The 19,147-nt window shown below is 43.7% G+C and overlaps 1 protein-coding gene across 1 annotated transcript in view; it reads right to left on the bottom strand.

The window, feature by feature from the left end:
- The window catches only part of wnt5b (wingless-type MMTV integration site family, member 5b), a gene marked incomplete at both ends in the record, with an annotated part of 40,200 nt that extends 21,758 nt beyond the window's left edge, over positions 1-18,442 (bottom strand). The window contains 3 exons of the mRNA XM_083652411.1: positions 14,275-14,434; positions 15,674-15,761; positions 18,267-18,442. Coding sequence (XP_083508537.1) covers positions 14,275-14,434; positions 15,674-15,761; positions 18,267-18,442 — 424 coding nt within the window. The remainder of the gene's footprint in view (positions 1-14,274; positions 14,435-15,673; positions 15,762-18,266) is intronic.
- Positions 18,443-19,147: the final 705 nt, after the last annotated feature.

Raw genomic sequence — 19,147 nt, 5'->3', positions numbered from 1 at the left:
CCTTTGTCTTCCTTTTTATGAGTCAATTTTATGCTCTTTTTTATGTGTTTCTGCTTTTATGTTTCCTGGTTTGATTACATTGCTCTCAACTTTTTATCGTGTTGATTTAATCTCTTAGGGGCCGATTTCACAAAGGTATTTTAAACTGGTCTGTTACTGTTTGGCCAGTCTTAATTTTGCTCATAGATCAGTCTCATGCAAAGACATTTTAACACGTTCACTGCCATTGACGTATTAATACGTCAAAAATAATCCAACGGTTGACTGCCAATGACGTATTAATACGTCAAAAAAATGAAATTTTTTTTTTTGACCGTGGGATGTGCATCTAACCCTTTTACATCTCTTATATAATTATTGGAGCCACCGAACGTTTACAACCCATTCCACCGAGCCACTAAGTGGCGACAGTGCCCTCCTGACTAGAGGAAGGCAAGCAAAAAGCAGCCATTCTCATGAAAATGGATGGGGGAAAACGCTTTCGTTTTCGCGCTGATTGCTGGCGATGCGGGATTGCAAATTTGCATAATAGATTACAGGTGGAACACACTTTGAAACACGCAGCATAAATATGACCAGAATCGCAAAAGCTTCTCTCAACCAAAACTCCAAGAAGCGAGCGAGTCCATCCAGACTTCCTCAAACAGCGGCCGCGCAGACAGGCACAGGACAGCAGCAAAGCAGTGAGACTGGTGACAAGCTTGTGACGGCCGCTGCAGCCAAGAAGAACGCCCACGGAGGGAGGAGTTGGAAGCAACTCTCCCTCTCGCTCTCTCCCTCTCTCTCTCTCTCTCTCTCTCTCTCCCTCCCTCCCTCCCTCTCTCTCTCTCTCTCTCTCTCTCCCTCTCCCCCTCTCACTAGGATTAAACCTAGTGCGTCTCCGGGAGAGAGAGAGAGAGGGAGGGAGAGCGAGAGGGAGGAAGAGAGAGAGAGAGAGAGAGAGAGGGAGGGAGAGCGAGAGGGAGGGAGAGAGAGAGAGAGAGAGAGCGAGAGGGGGAGGGAGAGAGAGAGAGCCAAAAATGAATGGTTAAAGTGACTGTTCTATCGAATTTCACAAAAAGCCGTTTATCTCTGAATAATTTTTCTGCTGAAACGCTGAAACCATGCTGTATTCAACTGCTAATGCTTACATAACTACTAACTCTACAAACTAACTCTTTTAGACAGAGAAAGCACACATTCTATTAGTTCTTTTGAGATATTGTGTGTTCACAAAATCTTAGCAGAAAAGAATCCTCGGGTCTTGAAAGATGAGCCAGAATCCTCAAAAAACCCCTCTGGCAGAAGCTAACTACAGTAAAAAAAAAACGTCTGGCAGTGAATGTGTTAAGCCAATAAGCCAATAAATAAATAAATAAATAAATAGACACCTTACCCTGAGGCTAACTCAGGCAGTAGGCCAATAAAGTCTCGGGTGACTATTGTTTTGGTGGTATCGGTCCAAATAAATTTGTTTTTTGTCTTTGTGACAGTGGTTTTGGTATGCTAATGTTGAGCTAGTAGCTAGCTAATGATTTTACGAGCCTATGAGGAAGCTAGCTAACATCTTTGATGCTCCCGTCAACAGTCGGATTACTCTCGCTGCAATTCCCCCCCCATAATATATATATTTTTACACTCTTCATTGAATTTTCCAAGTAAAATGTTGTTGTAACTGTTGAATTCTTCCAAAAGACCAACTTTTTCTGCTAGAGTAAACAGAGCTGAGTGGTGGGATGCAGTTACTTGGTCAGCCATGTTTTCTACTTTGAGTCTTAATTTACCCAGAATTCATTGTACCGTCATCCTGCTTAAGATAGTCAAGAACTAAACTGCTTTGTGCAATGCAGGAATTTGGATGTCTATCTGAAGTCTGACTATTTATTATATCTAAGCCATAGTCAAAGTCAATACTAATAATAATAATAATAATAATTACAACAACTGAGAGCGCCTTTTGAAAAGTGGGCCAGTACCAACTGGGTGTTTCAAAATTAGGAATACATTATTAAAACTCAATGATTTATTGAATATTTCTCTTGTTTCCACACATATTATTTACTAACTTAGTAACATTCAATGTTGAATTTTGTTAAAATTACAAATTGTACAGCTTTGATTTTTCATTTATATTAAAAATTGTATACCAACTTTTGAAGCGTACTTTATGTTTGGCTGCCTTACCACACTGTTGGTAGCTCCCAGGCGCGGACTGCATAATCGGGTACGTCGGGCAAATGCCCGGTGGCCTGGCCTGCAAAAAAAAAAAAAAAAAAAAAAAATTTGGTTGCCCGCAGTCAGGCCATTCACTGAACAGCAGGCCAGGCGCCGCCTACTGGTTTACTAGTGGTTTTATTACTTTATTCCGGGTTAAAGTGGGTGCATCTCATTGTAAAATTGGACTCTGCCCAAATTGGGCTTCAAACGGCCCAAATCTGGCTTCAAACGGCCCAAATTGGGCTTCAAACGGCCCAAATCTGGCTTCAAACGACCCAAATTGGGCTTCAAACGGCCCAAATCTGGCTTCAAAGTTCAAACGACCCAAATTGGGCTTCAAACGGCCCAAATTTTTCGCCGCCGTCCGAGCGCGCGTCGGCCCGTATCGGCCTGGCCTGCTTGGTATCTAATGCCCGGCCTGAATTATGATCCCAGTCCGCTGGTCCCTGGTAGCTCCCAATATTTTTCTGATTTATTTTACATTAAAATGACAACGTTTCGAGCCCTCACAGGCTCTTCGTCAGGTCAGGTTTGCAATGACATTATGAAGTAACTTTTTTTGACTCAGCACCTGGAAAAGAGATGTGCGTGTGGACATTTTAACTTCTCTGGCTGCCTTACCAGCCATGGCTGTGCAGAGACCAGAGGAGCAGGTGCTCAATGTTAAAAAGGGGCACATGCAGACCTGCCAAAGTTGCAAAATTATTTTTGAGTACCACAATAGTGGAACGCTTAGTTCACTTGCAAAATTGCACTACTTTGCTTATTTTCCACATGGTCATTATTCCCTCAATATCATCAGGTTATTCAACATATAAACAGGCTATGAAGGAAACAATACAATCACATATTCTTGAGAAGAATTCCTATTAACCTCTTCTACTCCACCAGTCACCAATTTTTGTCTTTTTTTATGGGGGACTGGGGAATTTAGGGTAAAAAAAAAACACGATTTCAGACGGAAGCCTGTCTTTATTGTCACACGAACACTACAACACATGCATGCGGCCACAACACACACTCATGCTGACGGTGGCCACAGGACATATTATGTCCTCTGCATTTGACCCATCCAGGCTTGTCCTTTCCTCCAGGGGGCAGGCCAGGAGCAGTGGTCGCTTTTTCTTTCCAGCGCCCGGGGACCATCATTGGACCATCATTGGACCAACTTCAGATGTTGTCGTCACTGGTCGGATGACGATCTTCTACATGTTTTTAGTGGGGGGTTATGTACGGAGGAACCCCCTGGGGGGTACGGGGAGAACATGCAAACTCCACACAGAAAGGCCCTTTCGACGAGATAGCCCACCTGGGCAGTAGGCACTGAAGCTATGGGGGGGTCACAACTCCAGCGCCCACAGCATCCCAGGCGAGAATCGAACTCAGGACCTTCTAGCTGTGAGGCGACAGCGCTACCAACTGCGCCACCGTACCCCTTAACTCATTGAGTGCCACGGACGTCGATCGACGTCAAAGTAAATAGTGACGTAGAGTGCCACGGACGTCGATCGACGTCAAATGCGTTTTTTGGCGGTGGGACGTGGATCAAAGCCTCCTGGATCTCCTGTACAAATATTGTAGCTTTTGGAGGTGTATAACCTATTTTACAGACCCATTAGGTGGCGACAGTGCTCTCCAGATTAGAGGAAGGTCCGGAAAACTGCAGGAAAAACCCCCGTGATCAAAGAGAAACCGCTCATGCTGCAGCCAGAGCCATATAGATGGCTCTGACTGCAGCTTGGCTGCAGCTGATGTTGGCTGCCAACAGCAGTCAATCCGCGCACACAACTGAGCTCCTCTGCCTCTGTCTGTCTGTCTGCATAGTTTCTTCACACGATTAGCCGCCAGAAAGGCAGCACCCGACGCCGAAGGGCCAAACCTTTCCATGCAGTCCGGTTTGCCATTTCCTTGTCGCGCTGGGAGCCGGCGCAAAAAAACGGAGGCTCCGGAAATAGACTGGGTGCGTGTGGGGAGGAGTTTGCAGCTGAGGGGGGGAGAGGGGGGTGGGGCACGCATGCACCACACAACTACACCACGTCACTACATCAGAAAATATTATCTTCAGACTCAGAATGTGCTTGAAATGCTGCATTTCACAAAAGGCGGAATAACTCAGCTTCTAATTTGAAAAGTGTCTTTTTGCTCAAAACAGCCTATCTTCTCCGGCTCATAACTAAAGAACGGAAAATGGGATAAATAAACTTTTTTGTAGATGATAGAAGAGAGTCTCATCGTTCTTTGTGCGTGTTCAGTGTTTACATAGTAATATCACACAATATTCTGTGGGCCTCGAGAAATCACTGAAAACGCTCTGAAACTCTGGCACCGGGAGCGTCCGTTCTCCAAAAATGGCTGGCACTCAATGAGTTAAGATAACAGGTCAACAGTATATGCCACATAGAAGTGGTGCACATCATCTGAAAGCTGTGAACCTGAAGGTTATACTGAGGTGCAGCTCAGAACTGTGTGTAAAGTTAAGTTGGTTTTCTAGTCATAAATCTGTAATAAACATTGTGTTTTGATTAGGCAGCTATTCAGATGTTGAATGTTTAGAATGTATAAGGCTGGATTCACACAGGATCAGGCGCTCTGCATTGTCCCCCCCCCTTCCTCCCCCGCGCTCCATTCATAGTCAATAGGGGTAGTGCGTCAGGCTCCGGCAGTGGCAGTTCATGCCTACCAAAAGCGATACAGGGCAATCATGGACTCACCTTTGCCCTGTCAAGCCCTGCCCCGCTGCTGCAGCTTGGTTGTCTGCCTTGCTGTATTTTCGTCTTCAATTGGTCGATTTCAAAATGGCCCCTCCTCTCGTCGCTGCCATCCTTCGTTCATCACCTTGCAAAGCATGCTGGGATACCTGGCGTCAGGACATCGCGAACGAGAAGACGAGAGGAGGGGCCACAATCAAAATAGACCAATTGAAGATGGAAATACAGCAAGGCAGCCAACCATGCTGCAGCAGTGGGGCAGGGCATGACTGGGTGAAGGCGAGTCCATGTGGACTGATCGCTTTTGGTGGGCATGAACCCTGACGCAGGGGTATGTGTGAAAAACACACAGAGGTGGTACGGCGAGAGAGCTCAGGGCGATCCAGATCCTGGCCTGTTCTGGTCTGGTCTGGTCTGGTCTCTTCTCTTCTATTCTATTCTCTTATCTTCTCTCTCCCCACCTCTCTCTCTCAAAAATGGTGGCTGTATATCTGTTCTTCACAATAGAGAACTTCCGGTTAGTTTGTCAATGAAAGCCTGCCTGCCTCAGCACTTGGCAGAAATGTTTCAACCACTGTTTCAACACACTCCATACGAGTGAAAGTGATCAGCACAAAATAGCCTACAACCTTTTAAAAACATCCTTTCCTGGTTCGCTCGCACACATGCTTGTTTTGAAGGGGAGAAGACAGAAAGGTAGCCTGGTAAACCAGCCGGTCATGTGAACTCACATTTCATTCCGTTCTACCAGACCGTCTGGCCTCAACTCTGGGAGGGCTGTCTGCAGAAACTGCAAAGCAGACAGCCAATCAGCGACCTGCCTCGTAGTTGACATCGTAACCGGCCAATCAGAACGTCGCTAGCAAAACAGTAATGGCCGCCTCCTTGCCTGTTTGCCTCGAGGAGTAATGTCAATGTTCTTCTAGTTTAAACAGCCATAAAGTGCAGTTATTGCAGAAATAGACTCAATAACAACAATTAAACAAGTACAGGAGTATGCAACAGCGGAGTTTCTGGGTGGAAAATATGTTTTTGCCGTTCTCCCGAGTGGATTTGGGTTTGACTGGATCCAACGCTGATTGGCTGAAGGATTTGTCTGTCAAGGCATGTACACCCGCCCAACTTCCGCCCACTGCAGCAAAGACTGTTGTGAAGGCTTCAGGGCAGATGGGAATGAAGAACGAAATGAAATGTGAGTTCACGTGACCAGCTGGTTTATCAGCCGAGCAGAAAGGGGGGTGAAGTGAGACCCGCCCACCCCGACGTACTACAGCCGTACTACACGCAACGGCCAATACGTCTCGACGGAGTCTATCTGAACGTGGCCTACGGGTGCATTCCTTTGAAAGTCGGGTATCGGAAGTTCTGACGCAGTATTTCCATGTTCCGCTCTAAATGCCTTCCATTGCATCTGTGTGGAAAAACATGCATGCCTACAAACATGGACGGCTAGTAGGCTACCGCATGCTTCTATCAAGCACAAATCAACTGTGTGGGAATCGAAATGGCAACTAAAAGTTGCTTCATAACACAAACACTACATCAAGTGAAACATTTGTGAAAAAGTACCTTGTTACTTATCACTGTGTGTGTCTATTGTGCGCCGCCATGTTGATTGTGACGTCAGAGTGTTTATCTCGGCAAACTCTGGCTTGGTGCACTTTTCCCTGTCGGAGGTCATTTTTTCCGAAATTCTGAGTGCAATGGAATGCACGGTTAGAACATGATGATGGAAATATTGGCCATCCCCTGAATGCCCTAGGTCTTGTGGTTGTAAAGTTTCATGAAGCTTTGATTATCCTAGAGGTCACAAATTCAATAGCTCATTTAAGTGAGATCAAGTTTGAAGAAATGGTCTCACTACAATGAAATGGCTACTATGGGAACTAACATCATCACACATTAATACAATTGTGCTAATTGAATTCACAAGAGTCTTAGCTTTCCAGTCATACCCAATTTCTGCCATTCCAAGATTGTTTAGGGGCCCTATGTGGAAATATTCAAAAAGAATAGGCGAAAATAACACATTTATCATGTTTTTAGAAGAAAACAATGCATGGGATTAGCATAAAGTGGGCATGTCTGTAAAGGGAGACGTGTGGGTACCCATAGAACTTATTATCATTCAGATATATTGAGGTGAGAGGTTAAGGGACCCCTTTGAATATGGCCATGCCCGTTTTTCTCTCGCCAAAATGTAGTCAAACTTTGGAGCGGTATTTACCTCCCTTCCCGACAAGCTAGCATGTCATGCTTGGTAGCAATGGATTCCTTACATCTTCTAGTTTTATATATCAGTAGCATCGCTCTAGCTTTAAAATGAGCCTGCTAAAGCAAGGGCACTTGGACCTCAAGGAGCAAAGGGGCAGGGCTTGAGCCCACCCCCCGCACGTGCCTGAACTGTGGATAAACTCATACCACCATAGTGTGCCTGTATGCATTCAGCATGGTACACTTACACAATGGAGAAACTATATAATGTTACACACATGAGGGAAAAACACACGCAGACCAATATAATTCAAGACCATTCAATAGCTATAGTTGAACAATACATTCGGTCAAGTTAGCCTTCTTCTTCTCATTGAAGGAGCAGTGTGTGTGTGTGTGTGTGTATGGTCAATGACAGGAAACATTCATAGCTGCTCTGGTTAACCCTACACGCACGCACGCACGCACGCACGCACGCACGCACGCACGCACGCACGCACGCACGCACGCACGCACGCACACACACACACACACACACACACACACACACACACACACACACACACACACAGCCCCACACCTTGGTTGACTTGACAATAGACAATAGAGGGAGGTTGGCAACAGCTTTTGATACCAGCTCACTGTTCCACAACACACAGGCTTTGCCAACATTTTGGGAGATTCGCCTATTTTCCATATTGCCGAGAGTAAATGGAGATGTGGATGCTGTTATCGTCACTGTGACTGCCCTACAAACAGCGGTATAGCTGCTACTTAGCTTTGTGCTACAATGGCAGTATATACGGTACAGCTGCCTACCCCCGTTCAATCGCCAAAAAGACACATTCCAACAGCACCAGAAGCACTCACATGTACGTATTATGACTCATGTATTCACCACGCGATGAAATAATGATCCAAAGTAGGGATGTCACGATACTAGAACTTCGATAGCGATAGCGATACCCACAAAAATATCGATACTGATACCATTTTCGATACCACGGGGGGTAAATGACAATACATCAAGAGGCATAAAAGTAAAGGAAGACCGATGGATGGACAGACAGACGCTTCTCCATAATCTACGCCTGATAAAACTTTGCATTTACATAGCAGATTACCCCTGCTCTAGTCATCAGCCTATCAGAACACTTTTAGCTTGTTGACGGAACAGGTGCCCCCCAATGACAGGGAGGCAAAAATGAGTAGCATGTTTGATTTTTCATTAAGAGAAAGCACTGCTGGTATCGCAAAAAAATGCAAATGAGTATTGGATCGGTTTCAAATTCTTAGTATTGATACTTGTCGATACTATCGATACATGTTGCAAATTAGTATTGTATCTGTTTCAAATTTTTAGTATTGATACCTATCGATACTATCGATAATTTTGACAACCATAATCCAAAGTTACTGGAAACGGTCATTTTCGAAGTAAATCCACACACCGAGAACTAGCAAAGATTAACTGAACTAACCAAGAGTAACTGAAGTTACTTCCTCGTTTGCCATGACGCACATGCGCTGTACTGATGTCTGCACACAGCACATGCGGGTACTATTCACTGCATTGCAGTAAGCATTGCAGTAATACACAAGACTGACTGCAGGTCCTATTCACTGCATTACAGTAATACACAAGACTGACTCTATTCACTGCATTGCAGTAATACACAAGACTGACTCTATTCACTGCATTACAGTAATACACAAGACTGACTATTCACTGCATTGCAGTAATACACAAGACTGACTGCAGGTCCTATTCACTGCATTACAGTAATACACAAGACTGACTCTATTCACTGCATTACAGTAATACACAAGACTGACTCTGTTCACTGCATTACAGTAATACACAAGACTGACTCTATTCACTGCATTACAGTAATACACAAGACTGACTCTATTCACTGCATTACAGTAATACACAAGACTGACTCTATTCACTGCATTACAGTAATACACAAGACTGACTCTATTCACTGCATTACAGTAATACACAAGACTGACTCTATTCACTGCATTACAGTAATACACAAGACTGACTGCAGGTCCTATTCAATGCATTGCAGTAATACACAAGACTGACTGCAGGTCCTATTCAATGCATTACAGTAATACACAAGACTGACTCTATTCACTGCATTACAGTAATACACAAGACAGACCACAGGTCCTATTCACTGCATTACAGTAATACACAAGACTGACTCTATTCACTGCATTACAGTAATACACAAGACTGACTGCAGGTCCTATTCAATGCATTGCAGTAATACACAAGACTGACTGCAGGTCCTATTCAATGCATTACAGTAATACACAAGACTGACTCTATTCACTGCATTACAGTAATACACAAGACAGACCACAGGTCCTATTCACTGCATTACAGTAATACACAAGACAGACCACAGGTCCTCCTATAGAGACAGTCCGCATGTCTGGGAACGCCCACAAAATGTTAAACGGCTGGCGCGCGAGTGGGGTAAAACCGCCGATATATCTCATGGGCTGACTCACCAAAAGACGGTGATGCGGCTCTAAACTAGGCTACATGTTTGGGGGTTCTAGAGCAGAACACAAGACATCTGCTGTGGTGGTTAAATCCCCGATCGTGTCTGCCTGGGCTGGGCTATCAGCTAAATTCTAACTTTGCTGAATGGATAGAATGGGGGAATTTACCCCACCCTGACCCCACCCTCAGCAAGGCTGAGCCAGCTAACCCAGCATCTATTGTGGGCGTTCCTACTGACTGTATGGGCGTTCCCAGACATGCGGACTGTCTCTATTAAAATAAGCAGAAAACAAAGAACATTGCCTGACAGGTAGGAAACTCAAACTACCATTAACATGTGAAAGATTCCCTCTCTGTTTCTAGGCTGCATATTATTCACCAAGATCGCAGGGAGTTTACCTATTAATATGTTTTGTAGCATATATTATTTAGTATTATCATGATACTGTACTAGCTTTCTGTGATCAGAGTTGCTATATAAGCCTCATTCTCTAGGGAACTGCAGTGAATTATTATTATTATTATTATTGTTGTTGTTATTATTATTAATAATTTATTTGTAATTTAAACAATTATTTATTTATTATGGTATCTCTATAAATAATAGAATAGGCCTACTAGAAAACCGTCTGAGGTAGGCCTGTCAATAGAGAGTTTAGTGACCGCATCTGTCGTAGCCAGTAGCCTGGCTATATAGCTATAGGAATTTATTGGCTGAATCCACACCAGCTAGCCAGACAGGTATGTCGCCTATATGCATGCAGAGTCGTCCATGGGCTATTATGCAGCAGAAACCGGAGAGGGACAGAGGTTTTATGAGTCTGAACCCAGACTTCAATAGCGCCTCCCGGATCTGCCGACTCGGTGTCAGCTCATCAGCGCATTTCAAAAGAAGAGCCGCGGGACAATGCACCGACTAACACCTTCATATAAACCTGAACTGAAGAGAGAGACAGTCAAGGGAGAGAGAGAAGGAGGGAGAGAGAGAGAGAGAGAGAGAGAGAGAGAGAGAGAGAGAGAGAGAGAGAGAGAGAGAGAGAGAGAGAGAGAGAGAGAGAGAGAGAGAGAGAGAGAGAGAGAGAGAGAGAGAGAGAGAGAGAGAGAGAGAGAGAGAGAGAGAGAGAGAGAGAGAGAGAGAGAGAGAGAGAGAGAGAGAGAGAGAGAGAGAGAGAGAGAGAGAGAGAGAGAGAGAGAGAGAGAGAGCGTGCGCTTACACCTCGCTTGGCTGCCTGCAGCGGATTTGACACGTACTTGTTGATGAGAGCTTTCCCACATCGCCTGCTGGGAATTAGACGCACATTACCGCTGAGATTTGATGTAGGACCAGCTACTGGCTACTGCACTCGTGTAAAGTGGGACGAGGATAAAAGTTCCATAACAATTGTGTATTTTGTGATAAAAGCATATCATTTGGTACATTTATTATATAGCCAAAGGCATTCCAAAAATAATTTGATATGAATTTAGAAAGGGGTGTGTGTGTGTGTGTGGGGGGGGGGGGGGGGGCGCTTCTCGCTCATACTGAGCATTAGCGCCTGAGGACCCACTTTAGCATTCCCCATACGACCAGCGTTCCGCTCTCGCGGCTACGTCTTAAAAGATTATTTACCTGAGCCAGAAACTTGAAGTGAAGACCCTATCCGATGTCTAACATCCTCTTCTTCTAAATAACAGATGACGCCACTTCCGACTTGTTGCAAAAAATCCACTTTTATGTCTTTGATATCAAAAAGTCCTGCTGCAATACCATTCAGGAAGTGTGGGGGGAAGTAGTGTAAACACAGTGCGTTGCTGTCCGTACTGCCCCCCACACTTCCTGAATGGTATTGCATTAAGGACCTTTTGATATCAAAGATTTTTTGCAACAAGTTGGAAGTGGCGTCATATGTTATTTAGAAGAAGAGGATGTTAAGCATCGGACAGGGTCTTCACTTCAAGTTTCTGGCTCAGGTAAATAATCGTTTAAGATGTAGCAGCGAGAGCGGAACGCTGGTCTTATGGGGAATGCTAAGTGGGTCCCCGGGCGCTAATGCTCAGTATGAGCATGGAAAGTGTAACTGCAATAAAGTCGTGTTGATTGGCTTATGATGAGGAATCCAAATTTTGAACTTTAGAATTACTCACGCTTCCTTCTATTTCACAATTCCAGAGGTTAGGTTTGTTATGGCAATCACTTATTTTGACTCTTGAATTGTGAGATAGAAGGAAGCTTCTGAACAATTCTAAAGTTCCAAAATTGGATTCCTTATCATAAGAAATGTATGATTTGACACCAAGATCATCCATATCATATCAGTTTAGTCAATACAACTTTATTACAGTACACTTTCCATCAGTCTGTGGCTGCAAAAAAAAGGCAATTTCTTTGGTCTATAATTCATGATGCCCCCATATCAAATTCGTTTTGGAATGCCTTTGGATAAGTTTACCTAATTATATGCTTTTATCGTAAAATGCACAATTGTTATCCCTAACTACCTCTCTAGTGATACAGTTCAATGTTTTAGTCGTCTGGAATCAGTGGACTACAAATGAATGTGTGGTAGGCCTATCGGAATATTTTATTAGGCCAAATGATTTCAATAATTTAGGCCTATAGTAATCATATAATCTATGTTATGAATTAAAGTAGCCTACTAAACAACTATTAGCAAAACTATAAACCACTATAAGGATTTTATACCAGAGAAAATCCTACAGCAAAATAGTATAAAATGAAAAAATACTATAAAGAACAAGGTCTCTATAAACTCATTATTGAATACTATAGACACACAATAAGTTCCTATAGGAAGATTATAGGAATATTGTGGTAATGCCATAGGACATAAAAATATCATAAAGTAATGTATAAATAGCCTATAAACTCACTGTTGATATAGCAATATTATAGGAATATTAGAGTGATTTTTACTAAATGATATGAGTCTATTTTGTGATTCGCCCCAAGAGTTGTCATCTCTCAAACACAACTAAAAATTGAGCAAACACACTTGCAAACAGCCTAAAATAGCCTAAACACTTCAACATTACGCATGTCACTCAGTCAAAGGTGGCCAATATGCAGACATTCATTTATCAATAATGATATGAATGTGTGAGGCAAGGGGCGAGCAAGGGGGCTCAGTCAGAGTTCCCTCCATAAATCAGGATATAAACATGTTATATCTGTATATCTGTGCATAATCCTTGTCTATGAAACTTGTTTAGTGTTGCACATTTTACTGCACACATTTATTGTACATTCCCTTATATATTCATATTTAAAAACAGCCACTTTACTTCATTGTATATAGCACAGTCACCACATTGTATATAGCAGTCACTGTAAAAAGAGTATTTTTACAAAGTATTTTTTACAAATATTCTTGCCTTGACTATGTGTAACCTTCTTTCTCCTTTTTTTTTTTTTCTTTCTCTATATGTGTGTACTTGTGTACTCTGTGTGTACTTGAGAGCAAAGCTAACCGGAGCCCAATTCCTTGTATGTGTTTGCATACTTGGCCAATAAAGCTGATTCTGATTCTGATTCTGATTTATTCTGTTGCGTTGTGTTGTGTTGTGTTGTGTCCTATTATTCTATTATATAGCATTGGTTAAGTAGTTAGTAGAATTCTATTATTCCATTAGTCGGCTGCTGTGTCTCAGGAGGTAGAGTGTAAATTAATTGTTTTGGATTGGATAAAAGAGGTCACTGGTTCGATCCCCGGCTCCTCTAGTCCGCATTTCAAAGTGTCCTTGGGCAAGATACTGAACCCCAACTTGGTCCTGATGGCTGTTCCAGCACCCTGCATGGTAGCTTGCTGCCATTGGTGTGTGAATGTAGGCACATTGTAAAGCCAGTCCATTTAGTCAGTCACTTTGACTTACATTTTACATTTCTTTTCCTCCCATGCCAATAAATCTCTCATCCAAAGCTCTGTTCTGTTTCATTTCACAGTAGGCAAGTATACAAAAAGACACAAATCCCTTACTGTGTTTGTGGTAAACACACCAAGCTGTACAACCTACTGTATCTAAACACCGCTATTTTATTCACCGTATAGTCCAAACAATGATATCATATTACAATTCCAGCCTTTCTTTTGGCCAAACTCATCTAGTCTGGTAAACAAACAGCTGCTGATGAAGAGCCACAACTCCACCCCTCTCTCTATCTTCTGTACTCTGTCTTTCTGCATTCCAGTTGCACTGGGAAGGAACTAGGAATTTCCCAGTTGAATGACGTCACACCCGAGTTGACTGCGTTCCAGTAAAACAGCCAGAAAACCAGTCAGGGTTAGTTAGCCAGGCTAGCCATTGTTAGCAGTAAATGTGGATAACAACACATTGCGTGGTATTTGGCGCAAACAAACACTGTAGCAACATGTCCACAGATAGAAGTTAGACAGTGCTGTGTATGACTGATTTAATGAGAAACAAATCAGGCAGAAGTGCTAATAAACAGTGTATTACTACAGCTACTGTTGAAGCGCAGACCTGCCGTCTTGGATTTTGAGGTCGGGGCTGGTGAGGCTCCCCCGATTCCAGATCAGAGCAGGAAATCCCAGTTCAGGTAATGTCAAACTGGTAAATTCCTGGTTCCCAGTGCAACTGGAACACAGCATCAGTTCTGTTGTACTTGCCACTCACCGATCTGCATGACGCGTCCAAACACCGAGGTGTTGTCCACAGTGCTGCAGTTCCACCTCCTCTGTCTGAACTGGAACTGGCACTCCTTGATGCCCGTCTTGGCTCCGTCTCCGATGTGGACCATGTGGTCCTGGTACAGCTGGCACAGCTTCCTCTGGCCCTGCAGCATAGCAAAGATTAGTAGCTTATTTCCCCCCACCTCCCTTGCACAGGGGAGGGGTCAAAAGTCAGGGTCAGCTACAGAACAACAGCATGAAGCTGGTAGGGAGTCCAGTGTCAGACTATAGGAAACTTCACTCAGTTGTCTGAGTGAAAGATGGCATCCCTGCCCACTACAGCGCCCCCTGTTGCCCCTGCTGATTGAGGTTAGAGGGGGAATGCCACCCATTTTTAGAATTCACATGTTATTCCTGTGGGCCCACGACAGTTGAGCCAGTGGTGGTGAACTTGCACAAATCTTTCCTAAAGCTAAAAAGCAAAGAGAACCACTGAATTTGTGATGTCAGTGGGCTGAAAAATAACGTTGCTCCATACATAGACAATGAATGTGGTGCTGACTTTTAAGATGCTAAGTTGAGTTGTCACACCAAAATTCTTATTTTTTAATTCTAGCACTGCATAGGTATGAACCAGAATTTAAACCTAATTTGCGTGAAAGAACTCACACAAAATCTTACGGGTCACTGCCCCGTTTATTGTCTATGGAGCCGTGCCAGATGATTCTACATCCCCGTGACATCACAGATGCAAGGGTCTCTTCTCTAGTTAAGGAAAGTGTGGTGCACGTTCACAAGTATTGACTGAACTATCCTGGGACACAGGAATAAGTCACTAGCCACCGCCAGGGTTTTTGATCATTTTCATTAATTTTCCAAGACCCACAGAATATTTTCTTCTATGACTACATAAAGACTGAATATCCCAAAAGAAAGAAGAGAGCTTCGACTTTCATAGGGAAAAAACATTTGATTCTACTTTCATCCGTTCTTTAGTTATCGACACCTGAATGTAGGTCGTTTTCACCAAAAACACCACTCTGTGACCAGAAAGCGGAGGGAAAAGCATTTTTGTAAATTAAGTCACCTTCACGGCTCCTGACTCGAATAAATGCCTTTGATGGCGGATACTGGCAGTGTTACACTCAACTATGATCCCCATAATGATTTGGTTTCCCCTTCCGGTCAAACTCGCCCATGGTGGCACCGCTTTCACTGTAACACCGGTGGGAGAAAAGAGATTCACCCCGTGTGTGTGTGTGTGTGTGTGTGTGTGTGTGTGTGTGTGTGTGTGTGTGTGTGTGTGTGTGTGTGTGTGTGTGTGTGTGTGTGTGTGTGTGTGTGTGTGTGTGTGTGTGCAGACATTGGATTTAATAGTAACAAGCCAAAGTTTTCCACAATACCTGGGAAAGACCGGACAGCTGACTGCAGAGAGGCTGGGCTCCGATGATGTACATCTCTGGCCTCTGGATGGGGGTCAGAGCTAGGGACCTGTGAGGCAGAGGCCAGAGTTAGTGTAGCCTACATGTCAACGTATACACTTCATCTGTTCAGTTAGTGTACATGTCAACGTATACACTTCATCTGTTCAGTTAGTGTACATGTCAACGTATACACTTCATCTGTTCAGTTAGTGTACATGTCAACGTATACACTTCATCATTCTGTTCAGTTAGTGTACATGTCAACGTATACACTTCATCTGTTCAGTTAGTGTACATGTCAACGTATACACTTCATCATTCTGTGCAGTTAGTGTACATGTCAACGTATACACTTCATCTGTTCAGTTAGTGTACATGTCAACGTATACACTTCATCATTCTGTGCAGTTAGTGTACATGTCAACGTATACACTTCATCATTCTGTTCAGTTAGTGTACATGTCAACGTATACACTTCATCTGTTCAGTTAGTGTACATGTCAACGTATACACTTCATCATTCTGTGCAGTTAGTGTACATGTCAACGTATACACTTCATCTGTTCAGTTAGTGTACATGTCAACGTATACACTTCATCATTCTGTGCAGTTAGTGTACATGTCAACGTATACACTTCATCATTCTGTTCAGTTAGTGTACATGTCAACGTATACACTTCATCATTCTGTTCAGTTAGTTTACATGTCAACGTATACACTTCATCATTCTGTGCAGTTAGTGTACATGTCAACGTATACACTTCATCATTCTGTTCAGTTAGTGTACATGTCAACGTATACACTTCATCATTCTGTTCAGTTAGTGTACATGTCAACGTATACACTTTATCTGTTCAGTTAGTGTACATGTCAACTTATACACTTCATCTGTTCAGTTAGTGTACATGTCAACGTATACACTTCATCATTCTGTTCAGTTAGTGTACATGTCAACTTATACACTTCATCTGTTCAGTTAGTGTACATGTCAACGTATACACTTCATCTGTTCAGTTAGTGTACATGTCAACGTATACACTTCATCTGTTCAGTTAGTGTACATGTCAACGTATACACTTCATCTGTTCAGTTAGTGTACATGTCAACGTATACACTTCATCATTCTGTTCAGTTAGTGTACATGTCAACGTATACACTTCATCTGTTCAGTTAGTGTACATGTCAACGTATACACTTCATCATTCTGTTCAGTTAGTGTACATGTCAACGTATACACTTCATCTGTTCAGTTAGTGTACATGTCAACGTATACACTTCATCTGTTCAGTTAGTGTAGGCTACATGTCAATTTATACACTTCATCTGTTCAGTTACTGTAGGCGTACGTGTCATGAGGTATAATCATATTTGCTTGGTATAAAGAAGTGATGATCGAGCAACAGTGTGTCCAATGAACAGAACATAGGAGTTTTAACCCTTTGTGGCAGGTCTGACCTTGTCACGGCGGTCTACAGAGCGGAAAATCAAACTGCACATGGCTCCTCCCTGTTCAGAGGAGATACATCTGTGCTACACTTGTTGCTATTCTGTAATATACTGACTGCATGAAGAGTTGGGGATAGAACCATTCCATTTTCTGATAGATGGATACACTCTGAACTTACAATCATATTGAGATCCTTGGTAGACCGATAAGCGGATGCACTTTGAACATACCATCCTATACAGCATTTTGACACCAAGTAGACTGACAGATGGGTGGACTTTGCTCCTACCATCCTATATATTTTGACACTGATAGACTGATTGAGGGTGAGTCTATATCCCATAAACCTGCATACTCTTGCAGTAGTAGAGCATATTTGCATTGAGGTGAACTGAGTAGTTTTTGTAAGTCAAGAACAAGTGTGGCTAATTGAACGTCCTTGCTGCCCAGCAGCAGGCCGCCAGGCCATTTGGGGCTCAGCCAGGGTAAATATTGTGACAGAGCGCTCACATTTGTTCCATTCACTAGCTTACAGCACGGCTTGGAACGGCACGATGCAAAACGACCCCCCAAAACACGCACACAATTTCGCAATCAACTCTGTCCAGCTGTCATCTTACCAACAGCTCACACATCAACCTGTAGCAGGCATCTTTGAAAGTTGAAATCAATTGAGAACATACTGAGACGTCGTGCGTAAAACCAACCAACCAACCAACCAACTAACCAACCAACCACACACGCACGCACGCACGCACGCACGCACGCACGCACGCACACACACACACACACACACACACACACACACACACACACACACACACACACACACACACACACACACACACACACACACACACACACGCGCGCACGCATGCACAATAACAAATAGTCTATTGGTCTCTATATCACCAGCTGTCAACTTTTCTATTTGCCCAATTGCGTTATTTTTTTTCTTTTAATGTGAAAACATCACACATAATGCTTTTCTGAAAATATTTAGTTCTTATTGTTTGGCTCATAATGATCACCGATTGCGGGTTTAGTTTACCCATTCGCCCACCCTACAACACTAGACACATCTAGACAAATCTTGCACCAAAGTAACCCGTCACAGTGACTCACCACCATGAGTTGGCATCCACCACCAGAAGCTGCGAGCTGCAGGCGAGGAGAGCCGCCGCCAGCAGCAGTTGTCGCCCGGCTCCGGTTCGCCTTCTCCGGGCAGGCCTGGTGTCCATGGTCCGCCGCGACACCGTCAAACAGCCGCTCTCGGGGAAAGTGCTCCTATGTTGAGACATGAGGAGAAAATAAAGGGATCGCCCTGCTGCCTCCGTGGGATGGGAACAAGAGCGCTGCCAGTGCCGGGGGTTCGAGTCCGGCTCACGACTGCACGCCAGCCCCGGGTTTATTCCCACCTTTCCGGCCCTCCGTCCGTCTCTCTCCCTCTCCCGTCTGTCTACTGTAGGCCTATGCTCTCCGGAAAGTCAAACTGCCATAACTTCAAGACAGAAAAAGAAAGTCCGATTTTGTCCTCTGGTAGTTTCACTGAGGATTAAAGTAGCCTAGTCTAATGCGCTGGGACTGAGTCGATGTTATTGGATGTGGAGTGATTGCAGCATGCTGTTCCAAACTCAGTGCGCGCCTGTAGATTGTATGAATCCAGTTTAGGCCAATTCCCAGTCGTGCGTAAAATGGTTTGGTAAAAAAAAACAGGCCTAATAGATTTACGCACTTGGAGAGATGGGAATGCGCAAAGAAAGAGGCGATCTCTCTCTCTCTCTCTCTCTCTCTCTCTCTCTCTCTCTCTCTCTCTCTCTCTCTTTCTCTCTCTATCTCTCTCTCTCTCTCTCTCTCTCTATCTCTCTCTGAAAAATAAATAAAAGAGAGATAGCGTGTGAAAAGTGCGGTTCGTTAAGATTTGTCTTGGGAAGAGATTAACAACGAGATTGAAACGCTAATTGAGCAGCAAAGCGACTGTCCCTTCCCCTTCCTGCCCCGATCAC

The sequence above is a fragment of the Poromitra crassiceps genome (genome assembly GCF_964638095.1).
Source record: "Poromitra crassiceps genome assembly, chromosome: 2".
Lineage (NCBI taxonomy): Eukaryota > Metazoa > Chordata > Actinopteri > Beryciformes > Melamphaidae > Poromitra > Poromitra crassiceps.
The sequence above is the reverse complement of the archived record's forward strand: the minus strand, read 5'-3'. Positions and strand labels throughout refer to the sequence as shown.